Source organism: Bolinopsis microptera, chromosome 12, assembly GCF_026151205.1.
Source record: "Bolinopsis microptera isolate Bmic1 chromosome 12, MBARI_Bmic_1.0, whole genome shotgun sequence".
NCBI lineage: Eukaryota > Metazoa > Ctenophora > Tentaculata > Lobata > Bolinopsidae > Bolinopsis > Bolinopsis microptera.
The window spans coordinates 9,645,654-9,656,388 of NC_087083.1; the positions used below are offsets into that span (position 1 = coordinate 9,645,654).

Here is a 10,735-nt window from a genome sequence, read left to right on the forward strand (position 1 = left end):
AAACTCGATTCATTTAATAATTTGTATTAATGCCACTGTTCAGTATTTATATCAATATATGAACTGTGGTAACTGGTAACACTGATTATATAATAGTAAGTAAAAGTCACAATATAGATACCTTGCTGGGTATATTTCTTTGTTTCACCGACTATGTTGTTATAAATATAAGTTGCTCTCAAAACAATGCAAATTTAAAAGTAAAACAATCGCACTGTTTTGAGAGCACTGCGCAAGTCGCAATGCATGATATTTTGATTTTCCGTAGTGTACTCACAAACAAATGAAACAGTTCTTCTTTTGATTGGTCGGCGTCGACAGTAAGCCTTCCTTACGGTGGCTTTCACAACGCGTCCCCATTTCCCCAACTCCTGCTGCTGGAGAGAGACTGAGAGACTCCCAAATCATATACCATAAATATATTAAACATCAGAGTATTATACCCAACATTGACCGGCGAACTGATAGCTACTTCAGAAGCAATGAAACTACAATCTTCTAGATAAAATGAGTCATAGTACTTTCAGCCGGAGCCATCATAAGTGACATAAATCTAAAAGATAGTATGGTCAGTTTCTAAATATAAACTCAAACTCTGAAAAGGAAACTGCCGTGAAATATGAAACATCAATAAAAGGACCAATTATTTAAAAAAATAATTTATGGAAAGCCCCTCAGACAAAATAAAAATCAATTATGCAATAAAGGAATCTTAAAAGGGTTTGTACTATTCATTCCTGAGGGGCGGAGGGAATTTAAGGCATGTATATATCAGTGCTCCTTAACATCTAAACTACTAGGACTTGAATTTTCTAGGATACACACTGAAACACTATTGTTAAAATTTTCCTTCTGAGTCATATATTAAACATTTACATAGATATACGCACGAGAAATGGTATCTTGTGAGCGTGCAGACCGCTCTTCTATCGTTGTTTTGAGTGTCCGATCCAAAACCAAATCATAGGGTACACAAGACGTGGGAGCGCGAGCGAGCAGCGAGCCTGTGCAGCGTGTTAGTTTCCTGCGGAAGGTGTTATTTGCCAGTGGGAATATGGAATAGCGGTTATGCTGCGGTTCTAAGGTTAGTAGAGGCTATTAGAGCCAATTTCCTTTGTTGTCATGTAAAGATGGCTAGTCCCTTCCTAGCATAGATTGGTCCTCCTGTGCGTTCGAGCCACCCACCCCACACCGCGTGGAGGTTCTGTGAGGTTTTCGTGGGGCAAATGAAACAGTTTTTAGATGAACAAATATCTTTTCCTTGATTTCATGGGTGTGGAATCGTCAATATTGTCAGAGGACCCTCTTACGCACTTGGTTACCTGCGGTGGACTTTGAGGTGATCCTACAAATACCGGCGGAGCTGATTGCCTCTCGATCGTACGTACTGTTTGTCCTCACGTCAAGTTAATATCTATAACCTACGTCATACCGATCCAGATTCTAAAACAACTGAACATTGCACGTGGGACTTGTTATTGCTATGTGATACCGCCATAGTGCCACGAGAGTGCCGTCATAGTGTCACGACAGTGCCGCGATAATGCCATCGGGATCCGGATGGATGACCATTAATTCACCCAACGGGGTGGTGTATTTTCGTAACTTGAACAATTATTTCGATACAATTTGAACTGTAAGTGTAATTGCCCCGAAGCTTATTCATTATTAGACATTATGACTCATGAGGTATTGTATTGTATCGTATCAGATGCCACCGTGGAGTAGGTGGTCTCCTGCACCTTTTCCGCCTCGACATAATATATAATTACCAATTAACCTCATGAGGTAACAGTGCTCAATAGACACAATTTTAACTTCTATTTTAGTATTTTAGAACACATGGTCCATTGTCCAAGCCCCAAGGTAAATACTTCAATACTTCAATACTTAGTAACTGCCACCGAAGTTCCAATGTTCTGGAACAAAATCGGGTTTATGTGCACAAAATCCACACCTCCCCATGCACAATTAACCTCAATATTCAATAATTATATAAAAACATCATGGATAATATTTTTACCAATTTTATGAATTTGCGAGCCATTTGCTCACCATGAAACTTGAGGATTGTGTAAAACCAAAACGTTTAAATTTTTCTTGTCAGCCAACTCTGCTTCATCATGTGTTATCGCATTTACTTTTTCTTGTTGAAGAAGCCAACGTTGGTAAATGTAAAATATAATACATTCGATTATTGAGTTCTACCGTCCTGTTGCTGTCAACCTACTTGCCGCCTACGATGTCACAGAAAATTCCAAAGTTCATAGATTTGCATCTGATATTACTAAGTAAGTTGCATATTTTTATAAAGAGTCTCATGGTGTCAATTATAATTTATATATAATCCGTTTATTTTTGTTGCTTTTGTCCGATCCGTTTTTATTTTGTTCCGTTTATTAAAGTATGGTTATACTGTTTGTAATTTTAAAACTATTGCAGGAAAATCAAAACCATCGATAAAAGACGTCGAGAACTGGGGGCAAAGTCAGCGCAGTCCAAGAAAGACAAGTTCATCAAGAGCCTAGATGAACTTTTTAATGTATTACCAAAACAAGCCCCGGTGCTGCAGATTGATGTTCCTGTCACTCCTGCTCTCAGTCTCAGTAACTTCACGCCAACATCATCTACATTTACTCCAGTGCCTGTTAGCAGTTCAACTAATTATTTGTTGATTATCGTTTTGTTGCGGTTACTCCAAACTCGATATCTGTAGTTGAACTATCTGCACATGCAGTTGAACTATCTGTAAGTGTAGTTGAACTATTTGCACATGCAGTTGAACTATCTGTAGTTGAACTATCTGCACGTCATGCAGTTGAACTATCTGTAGTTGAACTATCTGCACATGCAGTTGAACTATCTGTATTTGAACTATCTGTAGTTGAACTATCTGTAGTTGGACTATCTGTAGTTGAACTATCTGTAGTTGGACTATCTGCAGTTGAACTATCTGCAGTTGAACTATCTGTAGTTGAACTATCTGCAGTTGAACTATCAATTAGTCACGTTATAACTTATAAGTGTCTAATTGTTAATTGACTCCCAACGCGGGCAAAGACCTGATTAATTGGCCGGAACTCCAAACCTGGAAATAATTTACCGACACCCGACATAATGTTGTTAATCGGTCGGGCGCCTACGTTATTGTCGAATATTCTTAAATTAGTCTGGAATAAACCATTAATAATCACTGTTATTTGTCTTACTACTATTATAATCACCGTCATTTAATTTAATAGTCCTGGGAATGAGATCGAATAAAAGAAAATAGCTTGCTCAATCTCACCACAAACACGACTCCTCAGGAATTTGTTCCTTTGATTAATTTCGGTGATACAATACACACGGTTAAAGGTGACTTTCGCAACTTCTAACACAGATCTTATAAATCATTAAGGTCAAGCTTAGGCGGGGTGTTTAAACCGTATCCAGATGCTTTGTTCGGTTATTAGACTTGGAATTGCGAATTCCAAAAAGGTATGTACCCGGGAATGCTGGATGAATTACTTTGTCTTTTGCATAATGTCGTCTTATTCGTTTGCCCTACTGATAGTTTGAGAATTATTTACTTTTCTGGGGATATTTTATCAGTATAATATATAGTTTTTTGTACTTTTTATGATACTGGATGGATAACACTAGCCAAGAAAAGGTATGTTATGTTTATCTAATTGCTCTTCTTTACACGTATCTCTTAGTATATCTGGCTAATAGATTGTATGCTGTGATTATGATCTCGGAAAAATTAGTTTGGGAATTTGATTTAATTGTTGAACTTTACGAAACCCGGCCTTTATTCTACTGTTAACTTGTTAATATAGCCACAACCAAGTGTTACTTTGATGCACCATAAGTATTACTTAGATGCACTGGGCCATAAGCAATAAGGTTATTGCTATCTTAATCAATTTAAACTCCCTGATATTTGATATCTCTAAAAGTCTAAATATATTTTCACAACTACAATTAAATACATTTATTGAGTATTATTATCCGAGACAATTTCTAAGGGCGTACATATTTCGCGACGGACGAAATTTTGTCTTCTAATATGCAAAAGACATAAAACTTGTCACTTTCGTTGATAGCACTCATAAATTAAGGGTTATTTTTATATTTTTTGCTCAGTAATTGCAGTAAGAACACTTTTGTTGGAAAAATGTTAACACTTCAGTCGTTATAAATGAAGTAAGCATACTTAATGTTAACGCTATACAAAGTTTTTTCGTATTTAACGTAACTGAATCAATTCGACATTGTGTATAGTAATCTGTCAAGTTGCCTGCAGATTATATTACACGATCTAAGCTATGATAACGTTTTAATGAAACATAAAAAGCTATTGATTGAGCTCGTCATATGTTAATAACCTAAAATAGCAGGATTCTATTACGACCATTTTGGTCAGTCGATTAAGCAAAATTCAGAAAAGAAGTTGACACAATCCTTACGTTATAATATGTGCTTCTAATATAGTACGGTTGAATTAATTTATAGGGTTAATATATCTTACGCCCGCTTTACCAATCGGTATACTAAATATGAGTCTTTTTTAGAATCTTTACTCAACCTTTCGATATCGCCATGATTGTACAATACGTTGTTTACTGTACTATCTGTCATTAAACGGTCGTGTCTTAAGTTAATTTAGTAATCCTTTGTTGAAAAAAAACACATTCATGTTCAGTTTATACGTATGTTATAAGCAATTGACCGTAACCTGTTATATATGTGTAGTCGTTTGTATCAACAGTAGTCCTGTGAGCGTAACAGAGACCCAATAGGTCCACTCACATCTTCTCACAAATCCGTGTCTTGTTGTTTCCACCTCGCAGACAAATACTTATACCAGGACAAGTATGCGTTTTATCACATGTTAAATCAAAACTCATTATGACTAGTCATAGATATGCACTGATATAACATAACAGCGTTTGACTTCTTTAGTAATTCTCTTTCTCTTTGTTCAGTTCACTTCTCATTTTTGAATAAGCAAATTCCAATTAGAAGCTTGCGAACATTAATTTCCAACTAAATTTGCCTAATTAGAAGTTTACAATTTAAAGTGGGGACATGATGATTGGACTCCACAATTTTTAACTAACACCCTTTAACCAATCCCGTGAGAACCATAACGTCTTATTACTACTTGGACGGACATCGACATTTAATTTGCGTCAAGGTAACCATAGCGGATTATCATCCCATAAGTGTCCGTCAATCAAGGTCGTACTCATTAATGGTGTGACGTCACATGTTTAAGTCCGTTGATCATTTTGTCAAAAATTTTGCTCTTCAAGTGTGTGAAATCTTTTGTGGTCACATATATGTGAACGTATGTATGTGTTGACGTCAGTCATTTTGACGTCATTTCAAAAATTTTGAAGTTAATAAAACAGGTATACTAAATTTTATATTCATGATTGGTCAAATATGCACACTTATTAGTAATGATCACAGTTTGACGTCATCTCCGCGTCTTCTACCATAACCACATTTTCTTCAAGGTTGATGTCCAACTCTTTCAACGGGCAAGACGACCCAACTGCTCTAAACTACTGCAATTCCTAAGTTCAGCTCAATGCTTTAGATCTCTTAACTCATTGGATATTTATTTTAGCTACCTTTACGGTTGGTTAAGTAGCTAGATATTCGACCAAAATCTCGCAAAGTAAAAGCCAATACCGGGTATAAACTTCTAATACGTATTGACCAACATATTGCTATTTGTGTTCCTTCTATAATAATCGAAGCAAATGCCAGATAATAACTGATGAAAAAATCGGATTAAAAATCAGCTAAAATAAAAAACTACAAAAAAATCAAAAAATCGACCCTTATGATGATATACCTCAACCTCTAACAATAAATCCCTCCCTCAAATAACTTCCCTTACAATCAATCCCTAAAATAATCGAAACGTAACAATATCACTATCACCCTACACTCCTGAACAACCTACCCCTTCCTAACAACCTTTACATAACACCCTAAAACCCTTACACTAACAACCTAAAATACAACCTACAACGCTATACAACCCTAAACCCCAACACTACACCTTAACTAATCCCTAAACCCATAAAACCCTTAAACATAAACCCGCCAGCCACCCGAGTGTTATTGACTTCACTGATGAACGTCCCACTGTATGAGCTACAGAGTGTATGACGTTCATATATGGAGAGTCACTTGTTATGACGTCACATGTTATGACATCACGTATTATGATATCATGTGACTTTACGTGTTATGACGTCACGTGTTATGACATCACGTATTATGATATCATGTGACTTCACGTGTTATGAAGTCACGTGTTATGACGTCACGTATTTAGATATCACACCCCCAACAGGTGGCGGAGAGTGCAGCTGTGAGCGCTGGAGACAAGAGAGCCCCCTCAGTAGGCTCCACTCCACACTCTTCCAACAACTCCGCTCCGAGGTCCTCCTCCTCTGTTTCCTCCTCCTCCGGGCAGGACAAGTACTTTTACAGGGACAAGTTGGTGTTTGATCCTGATGTCTACATCAACAACCCATCCTACTCAGGTCATAAGATTAGTGTGTACTCACTGGATATAACATTAACAGCGTTTACTGTTTTTTCTTTATTCAAATTTTGCTTTCTTTTTCTTTTTTCCCTAGTTTTCTCCTTTTTCTCCTCTCTCATGTATTTAATACTATTGCAGATTTCCAATTTAACGCCTCGCGCACTATTGCAGATTTCCAATTTAACACCTCTTGCACTATTGCAGATTTCCAATTTAAAGTGGGATCCTCGGAGATAGGACTCAGCGGAATAGTTTTAGCAGCTAACAGCTCCTTTATTCACTTCAAGATCCACTCTGAGAACTGCAAACGTCTTGATGTATCTACTTTGGAGCTGGACGTCGAGCAGGTTTTATTAGCGTCAAGTATAATCATCATGAGTGATGTGACGTCATGTCAAGTGGTGTGACGTCATCTCATGTGGTGTGACGTTATGTCATGAGGTGTGACGTCATGTCAAATGGTGTGACGTCATGTCAAGTGGTGTGAATTCATCTTATGTGGTTTGACGTCATCTTATATGGTGTGACGTCATGTCATGTGGTGTGACGTCATGTCGATTGGTGTGGCGTAATGTCAAGCGGTGTGACGTCATCTTATATGGTGTGACGTCATCTCATGTGACACTGTATTGATAAACGTCACGGCGTCAATCAATTACCGTGATTTTTAGTAAGTAAGTAAGTATATGACGTCATCATCACCAATATGACATCATCATCACCAATAAAACAGTCTTATCTTCAGGTTAAAGAGATGGTGAGGCCTCTTTACAACGGGAGACTCTCTCTAAACTCCCGCAATCTCCTCAGTTTCCTCATGTTTAGCACTCTCTTTGAATTTCAGTGGATATTTGACTGCTGTCTAGTCTACTTTACAGAGGTTTGTTTTAAGAAGTTTAGATGATTCGACCAAAAAGTGCTGCAAATTAAAAATGGCCAATATGGTCGTGGTATGAAACAATTTTATAATACGTACTTTCAGAAGCCAACATTTTGCATTTGTTTTTCCTTCAATATAAATAAGTCGAGAAGACAAAAATTAAAAACCAGATAATAGACCGGATGATAAACAATCGCGATCAAGTTAACCCCAAACAACCCCTAACAACCCCTAACAACCCATAACAACCCCTAAAAACCCCTAACAACCCCCTAACAACACCTAACAACCCCTAACAACCCCTAACACCCTCCTAACAACACCTAACAACCCCTAACAACCCCTAACAACCCTTAACAACCCCTAACAACCCCTAAAAACCCCTAACAACCCCTAACACCCCCTAACACCCCGACCAGCACATCAACCCGGAGCTAGTGTTTGACTTCCTGGAGCTGGGATTACGGTCCCAAAACCACTGTATGGATAGCTACAGAGTAGTGATGAAGCTGTGCTCCAAATACCTGGAGGAGGGTCACAATATGCAGCTCACTTGTGCGCACATAAAGGTCAGTCGTCTTTAGTTAGCTGACTAATTAACTAATTAAATAATTAACTAATTAACTAATTAACCAGCTAATTAATTAACTTATCAATTAATTGGTTTGTTAATATCCTTGGTGATAATCATAGGAATTAAATGATCACTTAGTAATCGAGATAGCGAGAGTTTAACATGGTAATGAGTATGACGGGGGTGTCCAGGAAACCAACAGTGCTAGGGCTTGAATAAAATACTAAACGCTCAGGGCGTCTTGGTTCGCATAAGGTCCGTAAGGAAAAAAATGCATGCTGTCGCACTCCAACCTACACAGATAGTTTCGTTGCAGGAATGTAACAAGATGAAGAAATTGTCACGTGATTTGGTGGAGTTCCTGTGCAGTGTAAACACCCACAACTCGATAGATGTCCTGTCCCTCGTTCTCTTCTGGCTCAGACTGGGTCTGTACATTTCCTTTTATAATTCTGTTTGATTTGTATTTCAGTGATGATCTGATACATCCATACATATGTTGAAATTGAATTGTAAAAATCTTTCAAATTTCTATTCGTTTTTTTAAACACTGTTGTGAATTATAATTGGTCGTGTTGACTGTTGATTCTTAACGGTTACATTCAGATGATGGTTGAACTTTCGTTTTATTCCCTAACTTAATTGTGCGACGTCATACCACGTGCTGTGTAACGTCATACCACGTGCGGTGTGACGTCATACCACGTGCGGTGTGACGTCATACCACGTGCGGTGTGACGTCATACCACGTGCTGTGTGACATCATACCACGTGCTGTGTGACGTCATACCACGTGCGGTGTGACATCATACCACGTGCTGTGTGACGTCATACCACGTGCTGTGTGACGTCATACCACATGCTGTGTGACGTCATACCACGTGCGGTGTGACGTCATAACGTAAGTGCTCACCATCTCTTTGTCATAAAGATGTTTTGCTCGAGCACGCGTTCCTCTTACTGCTAAAAACCTCGTGCATTTCCATGTACAACGTGACTGGTGACTCTACATGTATTGAACTGCATATCTAGCATAATTATTGATTAAAATATGCGATCGTTTAGCACACTAATTATCAAAAGCTAATTTTCCCGAATACCTTCATTTTTACTCCATTATCATGCATGCTTGACATCTTAATTGAAACGTTTTGATTTTATAATCAATAATCATGCTAGGCCTAGATAATTAATAAAATTTCACCTCTTCATTCTTCAATTTCAGACACTAAAAATATGGAAGTAGTCCCGACTCTTCTGGACTCATTTGATTTTGCTGACGTGTTCAAACAGAACCAGGAGCTGGCGGAGTCCTTCTTTACACACATTATTAGCGGAGATTTCACAGGTAGGATTAAATAGTGGTGTTAGAATTTCACATCGCATGTAATATGACGTCACACCGCACGTGGTATGACGTCACACGTATGACTATACACTTATATACAATGTATTATACATTAGATGAAATTGATTAAACTGTATTATCTAATGGCCAGACAAACAATTTACACCATATTTTCAGCGGAAGTGAGGATGAGAATCATGAACCTCAGTTTCCAGAGCTGTAAAAATACTCGCTCCTCAAAGAACAGGGCAGGCTTCAGAATGAGCCGGCTCAAGTCAGTCAAGGACATTAAGGCAAAGGATCAAACAGAACACGTCGACTGAATCTGATTCTGAGTTCTGACAAGATGAATTATTATTTGTGTTGTAACTGATTGTTTGACGAACTTGAAACTCAATGGTAATGCAAGTGCGAGGATTTGGAATGGAAAAATGATGAAATTGAGATGAGGCGTTAAAGTGAGGCGTTGAGATGCAAGATGAGACGTTTACATTGATAAATCCAATCATCGTTAAATTTATTCCTTTCATTTAACTATTTAAGACACCAAACAAATATATTGGTATTCGCTGAAAAACATTATGTCAGAAGCAAAAAGACACTGAATTTTACTTTTTGCTGAATGTTTAATTACCAATAGTGTTTTATGAAATTTGCAAATCAAACATGGAACAAAAGTTGTATTATTTAAGTGTGACAGTATAAGCTGTAACACATTATTTTGTTATTAACTTCTTGATTCGAATAATGAAAATCAGTCACTTTTTTTTTTTTTTTTTTTTTTTAAAGAGAGGCTGGGCCTGGTTGGCCCACGAGAGGATAGCATATGGATGCTTTGCCTACCTCTGGGGTATGGCAGTCCTGTGGGAGGATGCCAGCGGAATCAAGATGTGTAATCACGGATGATGGTAAGTGTTGTGGGGTGTGTTATAGATAAACGGTTAGGTGGTGGTTGAGTGTGGAAGAGAGGGGCGAAACAAGACGGCGTTAAAGTAGTCGCTATGTTACACCTGTCTGGTCCAACTCCTCCGGCACCACTAAGCGTTTAGTGTGGTTTGTAAAGTTGACAATGGTGGAGATGTGTTGGTTGTCGAATATGTCATTGACAGAGAGGTAGTAGTCCCGGAAATATTGACCTCTTATTTGGGCAATAGCCGGGCACTGTCCGAGAAAGTGTGAGACAGTCTCCTCTCCGTCGCCGCATTTTGGACAAGCACTTGTGTCTGATTTGTGGATGGTGTGTAGGTGTTTGTTGAGGCCACAATGTCCCGTGATGAGGTGCACTGCAGTTCTGTAATTTTGTCTGTTGTTGCTGAGTGTAGTGTTGAGATTTTTGATGATGTTGATGTTTTTATGTCCAAGTGTCAGTTTAGTGTG

At 38.1% G+C, this 10,735-nt stretch overlaps 1 protein-coding gene across 2 annotated transcripts; it reads left to right on the plus strand.

The window, feature by feature from the left end:
• Positions 1-3,397: 3,397 nt before the first annotated feature.
• LOC134824089 (uncharacterized) lies at positions 3,398-10,118 on the plus strand. Of its 2 annotated transcripts, none has more exons than XM_063835797.1 (8): positions 3,398-3,480; positions 6,362-6,554; positions 6,761-6,903; positions 7,302-7,436; positions 7,856-8,005; positions 8,327-8,438; positions 9,236-9,358; positions 9,536-10,118. In XM_063835797.1, the coding sequence occupies exons 1-8, from the start codon at positions 3,436-3,438 to the stop codon at positions 9,679-9,681; spliced, it is 1,047 nt and encodes a 348-aa protein (XP_063691867.1). In that variant the 5' UTR covers positions 3,398-3,435; the 3' UTR covers positions 9,682-10,118. The 2 variants fall into 2 exon arrangements, with proteins under 2 accessions (XP_063691867.1, XP_063691866.1); XM_063835796.1 differs by lacking the exon at positions 3,398-3,480 and adding an exon at positions 3,497-3,655 and having other exon boundaries at positions 8,246-8,438.
• The last annotated feature ends 617 nt before the right edge of the window (positions 10,119-10,735 follow it).